The 19,479-nt window shown below is 47.3% G+C and overlaps 1 protein-coding gene across 1 annotated transcript in view; it reads right to left on the bottom strand.

Annotated features, from left to right (window-relative positions):
• Positions 1-2,318: 2,318 nt before the first annotated feature.
• Positions 2,319-19,479, bottom strand: part of PRMT8 (protein arginine methyltransferase 8) — a 96,041-nt gene continuing 78,880 nt past the window's right edge. The window contains exons 7-10 of the mRNA XM_047867459.1: positions 17,981-18,096; positions 12,243-12,393; positions 3,290-3,411; positions 2,319-2,513 (exon numbers count right to left, since the gene is read on the bottom strand). Of these exons, the coding sequence (XP_047723415.1) occupies positions 2,430-2,513; positions 3,290-3,411; positions 12,243-12,393; positions 17,981-18,096 (473 nt within the window). The 3' untranslated portion in view covers positions 2,319-2,429. The remainder of the gene's footprint in view (positions 2,514-3,289; positions 3,412-12,242; positions 12,394-17,980; positions 18,097-19,479) is intronic.

The raw sequence follows: 19,479 nt of genomic DNA, 5'->3' as shown, positions 1-19,479 counted from the left end.
TGTGCAGTTTCTGCACTGTACCTATCACCAGACCAGGGGACAAGTGGGGACTGAAGTTCACATTTCCTGCCAAGCAGAGTCTCCACAGAACTGTGTGTGTGCCTTCAGGAGGCCCCTTTTAAAATTCAGGCAAAGGCCCCATATCTGCCCATAGAGCTTGCTCCCCTTTCTGAGTGATGATGGCTCCAGAGAGAATATTTCAGAGCTGATGGGGGCAGGAAATAGCATAAAGATGCAGGTGAGTGAAAATGGGGTTCTGGGCCAAGGGGTGGGCACCCAGCCAAGACCCAAATGCTGCTCTGGGCAACTTTAGGTGAAAATGCACAGGACTAGCAGCAGGAGAGAGAGAACGTGAGAGGGTCCAAGATACCAATGATCTCAGAATATTAGGGTCAGGAGGATTCTGGGGTCACCTAGATACATCATTTTCAGAGGTATTTGCTTTTGGTATTGGTTCCTTTTCATGTCTTTATTTTATTTTTATTTTTTAGTAGTAGAATCTTTTTCCCAAGGAAAATAAAGACCGGCGAGGGAAGAATTGGATTTTTTTAAATTTATTTTTTAATGTTTATTTTTGAGAGACAGAGACAGAGACAGAGCATGAGCAGGGGAGGGTCAGAGAGGGGGAGACACAGAATCCAAAGCAGGCTCCAGGCTCTGAGCTATCAGCACAGAGCCCAACACGGGGCTAGAACTCACAAACTGTGAAATCATGACCTGAGCCGAAGTCAGATGCCTAACTGACTGAGCCACTCAGGCATCCAAGAATTTTTTTTTAAACCTATGGAGAAGGGAACCCAGAACTCTGCCCACCTTGATCCTGGCACCTCCCACAAGCCCCAGGGCTCCCAAGGACACAGCGTGGAACATCAGCTAGTCCAGATGAGTGGTGAAAAGGCTGAGGTTCAGGAAAGTGACATGACTTGCCCAAGGTCCATGGTGCACTGAAAGCAGAGGCCAGCTTAGGCAGGGCCCAAGAAGTTGGGGGCGCTAGAGATTTACCAGCCATGCTGGGGAAGGGGGCTGCCTTGGGAATCTGGGGCACCATCCTAGGACCCACGTATTTTTCACCTGTACTGGGTGGGAAAGCTCTACTCAAGGTGGGTGAGCTCCTGTCAGTGCAAAGGGTGGCAGACCAGGCCAAACACTAGCCAGGGGTGAGGGACCAGGGACAAGACACTGTGCAGTACAGCAAACTCTCAGCACCCTAGTCTTTCACTCAGACCCTGCCCCAGTCTCTCTCCAGGGATCCAGGACCACCATCTCCTGCTTTCTCCAGGCCCTCCCAGTGGGATGCACACCCTAGATTCTCCTATTCCTGAGGTTGGCCTTCCTCCAGGCTACACGTAGCCTTCCATTCTAGAGCACTCTTGGTTAGCTCCTGTCCTCCCCCCCCCCCCCACCCAACTTCACCCCTAAGTCCCTCTCCCCACCCTGTGAGAGTTTGCAGGGGACATGCTGTTGGACCAGTCCTGACTGCTTCTACCAAGGCACTACCTTCTGGGAGCTGGGAACAGCATCTGTTGCTCCTGTGATCTTCCATTCCAGTGTGGCCTCTGACCTCCTCCCAAACCCTCCCACCCCAGAGCACCAGGAACACAACCAGGCCATCGCTTCGCTCTCATGTGCATTTATTGAGTGCCAACAGAGTGCGTGGTACTATGCTCAGGGTTCAGAGCCACAGTCTAGTCAGAAGAAGACCAGAGCTAGTACAGAGAACGTTTCATAGCTGCTTAACATCTGTAAGGGATGGGAAGTGGGGAGAACTAATCACAAAACAAATTCCTATTCGAAAGCAACAGAATCTCCTCTGAGAGTAATATATATTCTACGCGCGCGCGCACACACACACACACATACACACACACACACACACACACCCTGAATGAACACAGAAATATACCCACGTGGTTGTATATGCATGCATATACAGGTGTGGGTAAATAAACTAATGTATATGCTGTACACGCACACGCACACACACGCGCACACGCACACCACCGCACAGACAGGTAATCTGGCTTATGCTATCAAAGACACTATGTCTCCAGGTTCTAGTGAAGCAATCTGTCCTAGATGCCTGCAGCATGCAAAACTTGGAAGTTCCAGAGATTCACAGTTAAGGAGGACAAATGGGTATACGTGTATACTTTTCCATCCTCGGGGGGCCCCAGCCACAGCACTGGAGGTTGCTCTTTGTCGGCGACAACAAAGCCTCTGTGAAGGGCTCCCAGAGCAGAGCTGAGGAACTGGAAGCTCTCTGTCCAGTGGCCCACGGGAGCCCTGGTGAGTTCACCAATCTTCAAGGCAGAATTTAAAAACTCTGGTTTTCGAGAGTGTAGTCCTGCAAACGGTGTTCCTTGTTACAGAGCCGCAGATCGAGGTAAGAGTTTCTCTTCTTGCTCGCTGTCTGCAGCCTCCCACGTATGCTAACGCATTTTGTAGTCATTAGATACAGATGTTTCACACAGCTGTCCCTTAAAATCCAAATCTACCGTGAAATCGAGGTCTCGCTACAAAGGAAGAGCAAAGGGTCCCAGCATTAGTGTGGTAGCAAAGGCAAGCACCACCCCCTCCCGCAGGCAGAGGGATGGGTAACTACAGTGTTTCTAAGGTTTTCTAGCTAAGGGGTTCCCACAAACAGCCCTCGGGAATCTATTCTAGTGCCTCATTATCCACACAGGAAGTTCTTTGATTCCTAACCTAAAGCCTTCCTGTTATAATATAGAAATGTTCCCTATGATTTCATCCTGAGAGAAAACAGAGTGGGGTGGTTTAGTCTTCTGTGGCACAACCTTCAAAGCATTCTCTAGATGCTTTTAATACACACGCTTGCACCCTCGGTTGCTCAGAAAGAATCGCACGATCCCTGACCCAACAGGCTCGCTGAAGAAACGTGAACCAAACATCTTCCCGGCCACCAGAAGCTGTTATTTCCTGGGTTGGCTTGTTCTAAATGAGCTGAAACCCATGGCAACAGCCTCCGTGCCCAAAGCCCCTCGGATGCAGAACTGGAGGCTAAATGCAAGGAAGGCTGAGAGTCCAGAGTGGGTCCTCGAGAAAATCTATCACCCTTGAGTTTTAAGGGTCCATGGTTGGAGGCCTTCAGTTATACGTAGTGAGATCCAAACCCGGCTTTCTACTGCCCCTCCCCAAGTACCTTGTCTGGTTGTGCACAAGGCACTTGGGGCACCAGGGTGAGGAGGTCCTGGGAGCTCCAGGGAACCAGCTCCACGGGTCCCTTCTTCCCTCTGACCCTGTCCCAGACAGAGACTGCCTCAGCACTCACCACATTTTTGGCATTTGGCTTCATGGATATGGTCCCATAGATTTCTTCCCCCCTCCGGACAGTGAGGTAATCTTCCAAGTAGAAGACAGTCTGCTTCCAGTGGGTGTAGGGGGCATCGGGGGCTGAGGGGAGAAGAAAAGGGAGGTGGGAAGGAAGAGTCAGAGAAGATGTCTCCAGAAGGACTGAGGCTGAGACCTTGCCTAGAAGTTGCTGGGCTTCTTTTGGGATTCACCGAACCAACTCCCAGCACTTGTGTGGGTCAAGGCACCCAGCCCCTGGAGCCTGCCTCCAACCCCAGAAATCCTCACTCAGCCCCAGGGCTCCGCCTTCCATCAAGATCCCAGATCCTCCAGGCTGCTGATCTTAGCTAGGAATCAGAAGAGAAAGAAGCAGGTATTACAAGTTCCTTCCAAGGGGTGGGATGAATACCCTCTCACCAACTAAACTCATTAACATAAAAGAATCTCAAAAGGCTACTGTTTTTAATTAGTTCAACAGAGTGAAGACGTTCAGACAGCGTAAGAGGGAGATTTGTAGAGTAGACCATCCTGTCTCCCCTTAAATGACATCAGGTGTGCAAATTTCTTAACTAAACCCGTGTCCCACCAGCACCCCAATCCTACACATAGGCTTCCCTGCCACTTCTCTGCCCTAGAACTGAACCTGGTACCCTTGGCCCACATCTGTTGTGGGGTTTCATCTGTGTCCTCCTAACTGGATCTAAAAGAAGTAAGGGATATTTCTCATCCCACAGCCCCACCACTGGTCCATAGCTCACTCTTCCTGCATGATCCAAAGTCACACCAATCCTGGCAACTCCCTGTATTTGCCATTAAATCCCATCCATCCTCTCTCGGCACACTACATACTCTACAACCAGAAGAGGGGGCCTGCTTATGGGCCATCTTCCTCAGCAACAACTATCTTTGGAATACTTTTCCCTCCTAGTCCACCAGCCTCTCCCTTCCTCATCCTTCAAAGTCACTTCCTTTGGGAAGCCTAGTTTGGCCACCCACCCTGAGCTTTGGTTAACACAATGCCTATCATACTGCAGCATAAATACCTTTGTCTTTTTTCAGCTGTGTGCTTCCTCCACAAGACTGCAATTTCCATGAAGGCAGGCACCATGCCAGACTTGTTCACTGTTATATCCTCAGTGCCTACCACCACACTTGGTAGATCTGTAACTACTACACTTATAGATGGCAAAACCCAAATAGTAGACACTTTGTTATGCCTCAAGGTACCCATAGATGTTCAATTACATTGGAGACCTTGAAAACTATAGATAGTAAAAGAACCCATTATAGTAAGATCCTCTTGGCCCTTCAGTCTCTTACCTTCCACCACCTGGATGTAGGACTCATTAATACTGATTTTCTCTTTGCTTGGGACAAGAGCTAAAAATGAGAAGACTTGGGGAGAATAATAATAAGTGCCTTTCAATACTTCAAAAACTGTCACATAGAAAGACATATGTGGCCTTATATATGGCATTGGAGGCAGAACAAAGGCTAGTCACTGGGAGTTACTAGAAGGCAGATTTTTAATTCACCAGGAAAAATTAGGGCTGTTCTGCAATCATCTGAGCTACCTGAGGCCCAGCTTTGACGTGTTCCTATAACAAACACTGGGGATTTATCATGCACTGAGTCTGATCAGATCACTTCTAAGATCTTACAAACCCCAGGATCTATTTAAAAGGTAGTGAAGAGTCTTTCTTTGCCCTTTACAATGAACTGGCTTGATCAAATGTCAGTGATCTGGTTAAAGACTTGGGTAGCCTTCAATGTATGCATTTGGGAAATCAGTGCAAACTCAAGGTCATGGCAGGGAAAAGCAGCCTGAGCATTTGGAAAGGCTTGAAGGAGGATCATGAACGTGCAGTCTGTGGCTTTTAGATCCTAGATACCCAAACATATCCAGCTTCATGGCCTCTAAAGCATATTGCTGTCTACAGACAAAGTCCACCTGTCCCAGCCCCTTCTCTGCCAACTACATCTAAATAAATTGTCAAAAGATAGTCTCTGGTGTATACGGAGAATGGCAGTGTATGACTGACAGCACTCTCGCCCCCACTTCCTCCTACACCAGCTCAGACAGGTGTCTCTCCTGTTCTTAAAGACCTTCAGGCAAGGGGATTCAAGCAACTTCCTTCTGTCACCTAATCAGATGCCTTATGAGAGTCCCAGAGATTCACTGGCTCAGGTTTGGCAGCCATCAAGCCTAGGTGTGTCTGGTGGTGGTCCAAAAAATACACCAGCCTTGGGTTGGAGAAAAGTGGGGTTTTTTCCCCTTGACAACATCAAAAGTTTGAGAACCTCCCCAAACATTTCTGTCATGGGGTCCATCAGCCATGGACTAATCATCTAGACCACTTTTCACAATACTAATTCTCCATCAAGGTGTCCAGGAGAAACTGATTAAAATTCAGATTTCTCAACTCTACTCCTAGAGACTTGAATTCAGTCATTCTGGGGGATGTGAAGGGAGCAGACTTGCCAAGACTTAAAAATCCCCCCCCCCCCCGCCATGTATTGTAGGCACAGAGCATGGCTGAAATCCCTTTACAAACCCACTCTTTCGCATCTAATAACATCTCTTTGGTGGGCAAGAGTGGAAAGAACATTTAATTAGGCAACAACAGTCCCAGTTTCATGCCTCCATGTTGCCTTGTGTTTGCACTATGACCCTGGGGCTCATTTTATACACCTGCAGAATGTGGGGCATGATATCTATCTCCCCAAGTACTTTGAGAATCAGATGGGATGAGAAGGGGGAAAGTATATGACCAAATCTCTTGCTGTGCCCAAGACAGCTCCAGTTTACTTGTCTTCCTAGCATAACTATTAATAGCTTTCCTTTTCACTATCAGAAGTGTCTTTAATTGAAAGATAAATATGGTCTCCCTACCATAACACATTAACCCCATGTTAGGGTATTGCTAAGCCATTGAATTATGTGGTTATAATCATTATGGGAGGTGGCATATCATTTTATTTATCCATAATCTATGGCTCTGACCTTCAAAGATGTTCTACATCACTCTAGTGGTCTAGAATGTCCTGGGGAAGCATCCAGAAAGGTGCTAGGTGCAAGGGTGAGCACCCAGAACAAGGCTGTGGATGACATCTAGAATTCTCATCAGTAAATAAGTCTTTCCCACCCTACCCTGCCCCAGCTATAACCTTCTAGATCATATAACTTTCAGCATTCCCTATTATGAAGATATATTTATCCTCTTAATATCCTGACCCCACATGCTAACCTCCCTTTTTCTCCCTCCCCTTCACAGTCTCTCTGGGTTGTGGGTTATGGACAGCTTTTGTTCTATATTTTACAGTGAGTATAACCAGTACTGCCCCCAACATTCCAAGTACATATGCACTTATTCATGCATGCATTCCTTCATTCAACAGACATCAATTCAGGATGCCTATCAGTTCCCAGATATGGTCCTAAATTTGGAAAACAGCGACCTCTTCAGCCTTGCCTCCCCCTCACATCCTATAGCCTAAATGAGAAGACTCTCAGGCAGCAAGGTCATCCTTGTGACCAAGGATGGGAATGCAGAGCTCAGGGGGCTGTGGGAACAAATGGCAGGGGTTTTCATAAGAAGATTTTTCCTGGTGCTTTTGGAAAGGTAGTGGAATCCTGCTTCTTGTTTCACTTCACAGTGGCTAAGTGGCTGGTAGCTTTGCTTAAAATTTAAAACTTTTTCTAGCTATAAATTTACAATTTATATTGCCCAGGGAGATCAGAAGCTTTTTAGAGAATGAAAGACTGTGCACCAAGAAGCTTCTCTGACCTGAGACAATGACTCACTGTCACCAGATGGCAAAGCAGGAAGGGGCTGCTAGGCATCTAGGTCCAACTACATCATCCATAATGAGCTTGAGGCCCAGAAAGTAACTTACTCAAGACCTATCTCCTTTGTCTGGCCGCCCTACCTGGCTGACTCCTGGAAAGACTAAGACTCTACCCCAGGTCTGATTCTACTCAAGCCACTGTCCCTCCGTGCACCCCCAAGGGTCCCTGCCCCCATCCACTGAGGATGTGTCCAAGGGGAGGGGCAGCTATGCCCACTGGCTGGCACAGCCTGGAACCCTAGGTTCCTGTGCCCATTTGCGACAGCTTCTGCCTGGAGCTGCAGAGAGGAGATGCCAGAACCATTAACAGGGATTGTTTTCAAGCAGCACAATACGTGATGTGCTTGTGAGTTGGCCCCTCCAGAGCCAGCTGTGGCTGGGCTGAGATAGAAAGCTCAGCTGGCAGTCAGTCAATGAGATGGGGGCACATATGGCAGGTTACATGCTGCATGCAGTTCAAAAATAGCTGAGCCCAAACAATACAGTGTACAGACATACACATAGATGGGATAAAACTTTTTTTTAAAATAGCAAGGGGATAAAGAACACAGAATTCAGAATAATGTTCATCTAGAGGCAACATGGGGGGTGATGGGTTGGTGTGGAGCCTCCATTTAGTTAGGTGGTGAGCACACAAGGATTAATTATGTGACTGTGAATTAATTTACTTATTAATTATAAATAGTATCATTATATTTATTAATAATGTACTCTGATTAATATTTATATTCTAATTAGTAGCAGTTTATTTCTTGATATCAACTAATATATTTACATTCTAAGAACAATAATACATTTTTTCTAGTTACTAATGTGTGCTAGTTAATAATTATTTATGTCCTAATTACTGAGGCAGTGGTGAGTTCACAGGTGTTCGTTATAAATAAAAGTGAACTGTGCCTGATTCAATGATGTCATGTACCAAGAATTAGGATTAATTCAATTCTGAGCATCTGAGGTCCTTGAAAACAAAAAGCAAATACTCTTTTCTAGATGGTCAAAGTATAGAGGATCAGAAAAGCCCACTGACAAACCCACACTACCTTGTAAAAATGTTTGCTACCTGCTGGAAGCAAAACCCCATGTGGACATTCCCCAGGTGGCTGAGGAAGCAGTGAAACAAAGTATCCCCCCAATCCTGATCTCTATATGGGAATGCTGCTGTGAGAAGGACCTATGTCAACCAGAAGGCATAGGCCTTGATGAGAAAAGGTAGTAAGCGGATGGAGTTAGCTTTCCAGTTGATGTGAAAAGCATCAACATTGGCCAAATTTACAATCTTCTTGTTCAGGCAGCCTAGCACAGAGTCAGTGGTTCTCAAACTGATTTGTGCATTACAGTCACCTGGAGGGCTTGGTAAGACACAGATTTCTGGACCCCACCCCAGAGTTTCTGATTCAGAAGATCTGGGGCAAGTCGTGACAATTTGCATTTCTAACAGGTTCCCAGGTCATGCTGATGCTGCTGGCTGTGGACTACACGGTGAGAACCTCTGCACCAAGGCATGGAAACAGGCAGTGCAGGACCTCTGGATGACCTTTCAGACCTACGTTTCTGGGGTTCTGTGCAAAGAGGAGGTGATATAATACTATAGCTGTAAAAAGACAGACAAGGGGTTCTTGGCTGGCTTAGTCAGTAGAGCGTGAAAATCTTGATCTTGGGGTTGAGAGTTCAAGCCTCACATTGGAAGTAGAGGTTACTTAAAAAAAAATAAAATCTTAAAAAAACCCAAAAAGACAAATGAGCTCAGACCTTGATCTAGACCCATGGTCTTTGAGCCTCTGAAATATAGTCCTCATCGTTTCTCACAGGGACTTGTGACGAACTACAGTGGGAGTATGACCATAGAACAGGAAGAAACTGACCCAGTGGGCTGGAGACTTTAATACGAAGGGCAAATCCTCATTATCCCTCAGGCAGCTAGGGGCTGAGTCCTTCGATTCTGAACTTAAGTTTAACCAGGACTCCTTCCTGTGGGGCATCAGGAATGTTGTTCCCGCCATCACAGTGCCAGAGAACCACCTCTGGGCAGGGGTGGGACAGCCTGTCTGCTTGACCTCAAGGAATGGAAATAAACTCAGGGAAGGGAAACCCCCAGCTGAAAGCTATGGGCTAGATCCTAGGCTTTACAAACACACAATATTTCCCAGAGTATCCCTGCCACCCTTTCTCATCACCTGTAGCAGGGCAGACCCCGGTGGAAACATCATCCTGGAGATGGTAGAGGCAGGGCCAGCTTCTGTGGCTCCATCCCTGGTTTCCAATCACAGCAATGGTCCTCAAGCAGGCTCCTGTTCCACCCTCCCACCACTGCCACACCCCACCACTGTGAGGCTGAGTCTTACTTACCCTTCAAGGTCCAGGTAAAACCTCCCTTCTCCCTCCTAGCCATCCCTGCCTACCAGGGAGACAATCTCTCCTGCTGCCACTCTAAGAAGGGGAACAGCTAAAAATGACCAAGGTTGGGGGCCTCTGGTTTTCCCCAGGACAGGGTGCACCCGCACTGGGCCAGATGTTAGAGACCAGAAGATCATGATCTTGGTGGTCAGGAGACACCAGTTCTGGAAAAAAACCCTTTTTTTCTTGGAGGGGTTGGATAAACCTCTTGCCCTCTCTGTTAATAGGTCAAAGAGGATCAATCATTGTCACCAAGGCTTCAGGAAGTGAAGAATCATGTCCTTGGACTCTGGTAGAGCTCACCTACCCTTGGCACATGCATGCTGGCTTGCCCCTAACGACATGCTCCTGCTTCCCAAGAAGACTTCACATGCGTGGCCAATAGGAACATGTTCCCAAGAGCAGGACTCAGATCTTCATATACTCATTTAACAGTGATCTGTTTAGAACCCACTACAAGCCAAACACTGCTCTAGAAGCCCAAAGTGCAGAGATTCATGCATGAGATGTGATCCCAGCCCATGGGGAGACTGAGAATTGCAAACAGAGTGAAAAATGTTGAATAAGCTACATCTGACATTGAAATCCTGTGTAGTTGTTTCAAAAACAAAAAATAAAAATAAAATAAAATAAAGTAGTTATGTCAATGAGGCTGTGAAAGTGTCTCCAAGGTATATTGTTTTTTTGTTTGTTTTTTTTTTGTTTGTTTGTTTTTTAAGTAGGCTTCAAGCCCAGCATGGTGCCCAACATGGGACTTAAACTCACGACCCTGAGAGCAAGACCAGATCTGAGATCATGAGTTTCTTGCTTAAGTATGCTTTCTAAGGTTTATTGTTAAATAAAGACAAGGTAGCAGAGGGCAGTGTGTTTGGTATAAGTCAACCCATGTTTTAAGAAAAGTGTAGTTTGGATGTGGTACCATAGTTGAGGGGAGCTGGGTAAAGGGTTCACAGGACTCTATGTACTATCTTGGCAACTTCATATGAGAAATATTTCAAATAAAAAGCAAAAAATAAAAAGTGGTTAACATATGCTTCTGGGGCACAGAACTGGGCTGGAGTGGGAAGAGGACTTTTTCCTTGACTTTTTTTAAAAAAAATTTTTTTTAACATTTATTTATTTTTGAGGCAGAGAAAGACAGAGCATGAACAGGGGAGGGTCAGAAAGAGAGGGAGACACAGAATCCAAAGCAGGATCCAGGCTCTGAGCTGTTAGCACAGAGCCCGACGCGGGGCTTGAACTCACGGACCGTGAGATCATGACCTGAGCCGAAGTCGGACGCTTAACCGACTGAGCCACCCAGCTGCCCTTCTTGACTTTTTTATACCCTTTTTTTTTTACATTTCCATGACAAACATAAGCACAAGATGTCAGAAAGCCCCAAGAAGAACTCCTAAACTTAACCAGGAGTGAAGGAAGGGATCAAGTAATATCTGAGCTGAGAGATGAGGCCTGTGCTGGGATTGTCCAGGTGAGGAGTGGGCATAGGGGAGGTGTTTGGGGCTGAATTGTGTTCCCTGAAATTCATGTGCTGAGGCCCTAATCCCCCTGCACCTCAGAATATGACTATATTTGGAGATAGACCCTTTAAAGAAGCCTTTACAATAAGGTCTTTGGGTGGGCCCTAATCCAATCTGGTTTGTGTCCTTTTAGAGTCTCCTCATACAAATACATAAATGTCCTAATCTCTTAGAACACCACACAGACACCAGGAGTACATGCCCTGTGAGGACAGAGAGAGAAGGAGGCCACCTGCAAGCCAAGGAGAGAGCCTCAGGAGAAATCAAACTTGCTGGCACCTTGATCTTCCAGAACTGTGAGAAGTAAATTTCTGTAGTTTAAACCACTAGCCTGTCATACTTTGTTATGGCAGCCCTAGCAGACTACTGCAGGGAGAAAGGAGATGACAAGAGCCTCTGACAAAAGACCCTCTTGTCCCCGTGAAACACCTGGGTGGACAAAGGGTTGGCATGTGCAGAGGCAATAGCCTAGAGACTTAGGAAGCCTTTCTAAGTTCAGGGGACTGTGAGGTGCTCAGTGTGACTGGACCCTGTGTGTGGTGCAACAATGAGACAGGGGAGGAAGGCAAAGCAAAGGAAGGGCAGTGAGAAATGAGTTGGGAGAAGTTGGTAGGGGGCCAGGTATGGTGGAACCCCCACTTACAGGGCAAAGACATGTGAGTTTACCTGCTTCAGGCAATGAGGCACCTCTGAAGGGGGGCTGGGAGGGGAGCTCAGGTGGTATTTGGGGAACAGTGTCAGGAAGGATGGATTGGGGCGGAAGGAGACAGAGAGACATAGTCTGCAGCCTACCGAGAGATTCACTGAATCTTGAAGTAGGGCACAGTGGTGAAGATGGGGAAATCTTATCACACTCTGTATCCTTACCCCTCACACAGACTATGCCTAGAAAATGTTCAATGAACAAATGTGCCCCTGAAATTGGGCTTCCCCCCTGCTTCTCTCCACCGAACACATACTCTCAGCTCTGATCATACAATATACACTTTCATTTACCTTCTCCTTTTGGCAGTCAAAAGTGTGGGGAAGTGCTGGAGAAGGCTTACAAGATGCTAAGCAAGGGCTTATGCCCCAGGTCCTTTCCCCAGGTCAGGCCAGCCCTGGTCACTTCCACAAAGCCTCAGCATGGAGGGTGGGGAGGGTCTGGAGTGCCAACAAAAGGCTCACCTGTGGAAAACCCCATTTTCTTGTGGCACTTGGTAAATTCAATATTAAAATAGGTGACCAGGGCGTGGATGTAGTCATTTCGCTGTATCTGCAGGCAGAAGGCAGATGTGAATGACAGCTCTTCCGTCTTCACCGTGTAAATGTCCACTTCCTGTGGCCCAGAGAAAAGAGAATGCCAGACACTTAGCATCTTCACTAGGTCTGGGTCCTGGTCAGCAGCTACATTCCCGTGGAAGACCACTGCTCTGGGGCTACCATTTACTCTTGGGATGGATCCCCAGGCCCACCCACCACCTCCCAATGACCTCATCCATCCTTTCTTAGGGTGGGGTATGCTCAGGCAATGGTGCAAACACATTTGAATCAGAATGTGAGGGCAACAGAATTAGGAAGGTAAATCTGCTGGGGATGGGGGCTTATGGAGCAGAGGGTGGAAAAGGGAGAGGATTAATGAGACAGAACATTCCTGAACCCAATCTGAACAGCCTCAGAGCAGTCCACCTCAGCACTGCTCTGCTCATCTAGTTGTTCTCAAAGTGCGGTCCCAGATGATGGGCATTAGCATCACCTGGGTGCAAATTCTGTATGGGTGGGGTCGGGAGGGCATCTCAAACCTATGGGATCAAAACAGCAATTTGTACTTTATCAAACCCTCCCAGTGATATCAGTGAACCAGATTAGTCATTTCCCAATTTTTTGATATTCAAGTTCCCAGCAACAGGAGACACCAAGTATTATCTTAGGAGTGACGAACTGAGCCCACCCACAGTCACAGACTAAACTAAGGGGAGCCCTGCTGACCATCTACACCAAACCTGAAAGGAAGGAAGGAAGGAAGGAAGGAAGGAAGGGGAGAGGGAGGGAGGAAGGAAGGAAGGCAAGAAGGAAAGGAGGGAGGGAGGTAGAGAGAGAGAAAGGGAAAGAGAGAAGGAGAGAGGGAGGGGGAAGGAGGGAGGAAGGAAGGGAGGGAGGCCGGAAGGAAGGAAAGAAGGAAGGAAGGAATGTAGGAAGGATGGTAGGAAGGAAGGAAAGGAAGGAAGAAAGAAAGAGAGAAGGAGAGAGAGGGAGGGAGAAGAAGGAAGAAAGAAAAGGGAACAATAAGAGGTAAGAATTTTTCAGTTCTGGCCAGGAAATGGAGAGCACAAAGAACTAATAATTCTAACAATTTCAGCTGGGAAGTGGCTGAAAATCAATGTTGCGTGGGGAGCAAGTATAATGAAAGACAGTTTGCAATATGCTGTTCTTTTCTGTGTGAAGGATGCTGACCTGCTATTTGCTGGCTCCGATGAGACAGGGCCAACCTTCCAAGGGCCCTAGAGGCATCCAGACAGCTTTCAGAGGTCTAAGGAAGCTTCCCATTGTCGGGGGTGTGTAGCAAGGACCTCTGTCCTGAAGACTTTGTAAGAACCAGACAGATATCTGTGTGCCTGGACTGGTTCCCAGGGGCTCTCCTGAGACCCAGATGATAGAATACGTTGGGGATAATTAGAAGAGGGGTCTGAAGGTGGGGAAACAAGAGCAGGGAAGACACAGAGTGATGTAGCAGAAATGGTTTTTATCTCTACATATTTCTAGGATAAATAAAGGAAAGGCAGATGCAAAGCATCCCAAGGCACTCAAAAAGAAGTCCTGCCTCCAAGGGGGTGGACAAAGGAAGAGGTGCAGTCAAGGGAGAAGGTCAGATAAGAGTCCTATTGTGGTCTAGGGTGTGCAGCCATCACATCCTCTGAGGGAAGCTGAAGCTCTGACCTATTAGTTGGGAAGAGAGTGGAATGCAAATTTAGGGGGATGGGGAGCTCCTCAGTGATGTCACCTCATCAGTTTTGCTGTGCTTCTGGAACAAAGGATGGGGAACAAGAATTAATGGGATGGGAAGCCCTGGGTTGAGCATGTAGAATTTGATGGGATTAGAAAGCCAGTCTCCCTTCATTCAATGCAAGAGCCTCTTTGGTAGCATTCCTGGGAAGTGGCCCTCTGATGCTTGCTTGGACACCTTCATGGATGATGTATTCACTACCTGCCAGGCAGCTGATTCCATTTCCTGACACCTCCAATGCACAGGTCCCTCTTCTAAATGAGTAAGGAGAGTACACACCAGTCTCTGTAACTTCCACCCATGGAATAAGTCAAATGTCTATTCTAGCTCACATGGGCCCCCTGAACATTTTCTTCTCCAGCATAAACTGTGTCTTCTTTTTTATTCACTTTGCATGAGTCATGATTTCTGACTCTGTCACCCTTCTTGTTTGGGACATACTTCTAGCAGCATCTGATCTCAAAGACCACACTGCTGGCTCAGACTTCACTCTGGCCAAGCCACCTCCCCCCACCGCATCCTGCTCATGTTCCTTTTTTCCTTTTGTCCTGGGAACTGAGTGTAGGGTCATCCATCATATGTCATCCTGTTAAGTTTGGGTCATTGCTCCTTTTTAAACCCAGCACCTGTTAGTCATGACATTCATTATCCCTCTGGTCACGTATTATCCACAGTTCTTTCCAGCTCAACAACTCAGAGCAAAACGTGATTAACTGTATCTTTGTTACTGGCATCAGCACAGTCCACCAGGCTCATGGTACCTGCACTCATGGACTACCATCTCTTTCTTAGCCAGGGCCAGACAGCCAGGCTCCAGGCTCTTTCCAAGGTTCTTGTTATCTTTCTCTCTTGGTCCCCTGCCTCCAGCCTAGCCTGGCCTTTCCGCCATACTTCTGGCTCATCTCAGCAGCCTGGCCCCCACCATGAGACTGGAGCCAGAGCAGGGGATGCCCATTATTGGTCTGTGTACCCATGCTGTGTAACCTAGCACCTGACACCTCTCAGTCTTCTCCTTACAGGTCTCCCTGCTTGACAATGTTCCTGCCTACCTCCCCCAAAGCCCACCCCAGACCTTTCCTCTAAAGCAACCCACTAATCTCTCAGATCCATTCAGACTGTGCTGCTCCCTGAATCCAAACCCTTCCATGACTTTTTATGGGAAGACCTGGGAAGTAGGCTCTGTGACACATTTGGACCAGGCTCCTTTCTCTTGTCAACTCTCTCACTTCTTCACCACTTTCGGGGCACACACACACACACACAGACACACACACACACACCACACCCGTGGATCAGGAATTCCACCTCCACAGGGTCCTGCTCTCAGACATGCATCAACCACTGTCAGCTATCCTGTGTTAGCTGACAGTGTTCACTAGGTCCTACAGACATTTGCATCTTAATAGGGGCTTCTGAAGGAACAAAAGCCTTCAAGACAGAAGTAATGAAGCTATACATTAAAATGAAGACAATGGAGGCAGTTGGTCTTTTGGAATGGGGGCAGGGCCATCTGCAAAGGTGGACAGCTGCTCTGGGCTTTGGAGGCACAGAGGCCCCTCTGGGCTCAGGCCCACCCTCCTATCAGAACCAAAGCCTACAGAGCCAAACCCGGTTACTCTGGCTTCCTAGATCCCAGAGCCCCATGCTGGAAGGTTTCTGTCTTCCTGCTGCAGCAGTATCTCTGACACCCCAGGAGGACTTGGCCTCCAGCAACCCCCATGAAAGCTCTATAGGTACCAACTACTGAGAAGAGCCCCTGGCCGCCATTATCCCCACCACTAAATAATGTTACAAATGGATGTCTCAGAGCGGAGGTCTGGTAAAAACAGAGTCTTAATTATAATAAAGTGTTACACTCTAAAACGTTAATAGCGATGAAAACAGCAATTAAGTGTGTGAAGAAGGGCAAGTGTTTTCCCAACAGGCTTGACAAAATGTTGCTTAGCACATTAGCAACAAAGCTGACGGAGGGGCTCTCTTGGTTGCAGAAGAAAACACAGACAACTCTTATCCTTCTCAGAAAAGAGAGGAAGGAAGGTTACTGCACGGGGATGGGGCAGAACCTCAGCACAGAGCTCCAGGCTCGACACACACTCATAGCCACAAGGAGTTTACAGGAGTGTGTATAATGCCCTCACCGAGTTTGTTTACTTTGTCTCTGGCTGCACTCAGGTATAACCAGGTGAAAGAGTCTTACTAGGAGAGGGGAGAAGGTGGTGGGAAGGCAGAGTGGCCTTGGAGGTGGGGTGGGGGTGAAGCATCATGTGCCTGTGACCTACAGAAGCACAGTGTCCACACCCACCCCACCCCACCAAAGGCAGAAAGCAATCTAGGGCCCAAGCACAGTAAAGGAATTATATCTTCAAGCTGATTCCATTACATGCAGGTGCCTAATGGTTACATATAGCTGCTACATGTCATTTGGGCAAATTCAGTTGCACCAGTAGATTTCTATCTATTCTACAGTACTTACAAAAATGTTTTGTGTTATGGGTGGGCTTATTTGGGGGTGCACTTTCCTGCTTCTTCATTGGGGCAGGGAGAGGGAGAGGCTTCAGGGACAGAGGGGCTGGTAGGAAATAACTACAAGAACACGTTTGCTTGCAATCAACCCTGCCTGGACTTGGAACGGACCAAGTTAAGAAGTAGTGAGAACACCATCAACAGAGGGCCCAAGACTTAGCTCCCAGCTACACCTCCTAGGCAGGATGTTACAAGAGGGAGGCAGCATCTGATGAGTCTCATCTGTGTGAGGCTCATCTAGTTTTATTTGTCCTCAGAGGTCCCTTCTAAATGCCACAGTGACACTATGGACCAAGAGTTATGGTTCTTCTTAGGAAGACTGTGCCGAGGCACAAAGGACAGTTCTCCCTTGGCAAAGCAGTGGTTTACATCAGAACTTCAGAAACCTCTCCTCATCCCCAGTGGCCCTATACTCTTCCCCTTTATCCATTGAAAATGCTGCAGGTCTCCAGCTGAGTACTTCCAGACAGGAAGTGACATGTACAAGACCAGAGCAGGCAAGTATGTTTTAGCAAGATGAGGGCTGTATGGGCCAATGAATACTTACAGAACGAACCCAGATTTTTAAACGAAAAAGTTAACTTCAACCATATTAAAGTGATGTCTTTCTAGATTTTAAAAAACAAATAGTCATTTATATGGTTCAACATAATATATTAGCATATATAAATGCAAATACTTAGAAAAGGGGCTGGAAATGCCAATACAATGTGTAAACAATATTACCTCCAAGAAGTGCATGGGGCTGAGAAGGAGGAGAGGTCAAGGGGAGCTTTTGGTTTTACTCTATCAAGTTTGATACATTTGAATATTTAATCATAAGAATGCACTAAGGATCGGTGTGCTGAGGATGCTGACCAGCTGCTCATCATATGCACTGAAGAAAGCCTTGTAAGAAAAGCTGTTAGAGCCTGTACAAACAAGACTACTCAGGAAGGAGGTTGAGTAGCTCTGTCTGTCTGGGTCACATGTAGACTTGGAGGTGGGAGTATAATGAAGTTTACAGCAGATTTAGGTATTGGATTTCTTTCCTAAGACGGCCATCCACTTGTGAATGGAGTAGCTTCCCCAAACCTGAGCATACCCTCCTGCCTCTCCTTTGATGCCCCCTCCCCCACACCCTTCCACTTGCATCACAAAGGATATAAACTGATTCCTTCCCCTCAGCTGTGCCACCGTGGAGTCCAGTGGCTCTCTCTCTGGCTCTGCTCAGTGTGAGCACCTTCTTGTGACAGGCAGTAACATTGGGATGCCAGAGGCTCCAGCCAAGGTGGCCTTGCCTCACCAGGCAGGGGGTGTGCAGGAGCTGGTATTGCCTTTACTTAAGGCCCACAGCTTTCCAGGGTGGCACAGCTGGATTCCCAGCATGCTTGGGCCCAAGCAGAATGAGTCTGCAGACCTTTATTAAACAGGCATTGGTCACCACTTGTTTTGGATCCACGATGTCCACCAGGGGCTCCTTCATGGCGACATCCCGGATACAGGTCATATCAAAGCCATAGACATTCTCCCACCCTGTGAAAACAGAGTGAGACATGAGGGCCAGCAGCAGGACCTCCAGAAGTATTCCCAGCTCTCCTGAATACTAGAGCACAGCATGTCCAAGAGAGCAAGGGACAGCTCATGTTCCCTGCATCAGAATAGAAAAATTGCTTGTCTGGGTGGAGAGCTTGGCAGTATGTACAGATCTCACTTGATGGTTAGGAAAACTAAAGATCAGAGGGGCTGAGAAACTTCTCTATGGCCACACAGCTAGAATATCACAGGAAGCAGGTCTTCCACAGGCCAAGACCAGAATCCAAATTGCCTGACTCTTCCTGTGTCTACTTTCCTGTCCCTCCCTCTGAGCCAAAAGAGTCTCCTACAAAGTCTTATTTGCCATTGACGTTTCTATCTTGGTGCCTTTGTTCAAGCCGTTCTGCATACTTAGAAGACCCATCTTTGTCCCTTCTCCTGACCTCACCCACCGAACCTTTAACAAAGCATGAAGAAACATGGGCTCTTAAAATGGTATAGGCTAGTTTGAATCCCAGCACCACCACTTACTGGCCAGGGCCTTGGGCTAATTCCCTAACCTCTCTGAACCTCAGTTTTCTCAACTGAAAAATGAAAGGGGAGAGTGGGTCCATGAACATCTTTGCCTTTCTCATATGCCATGATGCACTCACTAGGAATCCATCCCATAAGAAATAAGCCCCAAGTAGTGCACAACCATCCCAGTGGTGCTCATTGGCCCCTTGTAGCTGCTCATAAGGTGCTTTGAGAGGGAGAAAGATGTAGGGTGCAGGGTTGGTGAGTAAATGAATGTACATCTAATGGCCTAAGATCATCCTTAAATGGTGATAATCATTGCTACCATTGATTGGCCACCTAGCTCAGGCTAGACTCTTCATTTTTTTATGTTTACTTACTTAGAGAGAGAAAATGCAAGCGGGCAGAGGAGGAGAGAGAGGGGGAGAGAGAAAGAAATCCCAAGCAGGCTCCACATTGTCAGTGCAGAGCCCGAAGTGGGGCTCCATCTCATGAACCCTGAGATCATGACCTGAGGCAAAATCAAGAGTCAGACACTTAACTGACTGAATCACCCAGGCACCCCTAGACTCTTCATTTAATATACCCAGCAACCTCAAGGGGATACTTCTATCTGACAGTCAAGGAAACAGGCTGGGAGAAGTTGGCATCTGGCTCACACACAGTATCTGGGCCAAGATCACACTCAGAGAGATGGTGGAGCTAAGGCTCACCCCAGCTTCTCCCCTGACTCTTCAGCTGCAATGACCCAGTTGTGACAGCAACCAGGAATGCAATTTCCTTTCCTTGTACTGCAGAGGGTGGCCTAAGCAGAGATTTTAGTTACTGAGCAGCTGAATTTCATTTGTCTGTTTATTCAGATGAGTC

This window comes from Prionailurus viverrinus, chromosome B4, assembly GCF_022837055.1.
Source record: "Prionailurus viverrinus isolate Anna chromosome B4, UM_Priviv_1.0, whole genome shotgun sequence".
In the NCBI taxonomy this organism is placed as follows: domain Eukaryota; kingdom Metazoa; phylum Chordata; class Mammalia; order Carnivora; family Felidae; genus Prionailurus; species Prionailurus viverrinus.
Note: the sequence above shows the minus strand (reverse complement) of the source record. Positions and strands in the feature narration are given on the sequence as shown.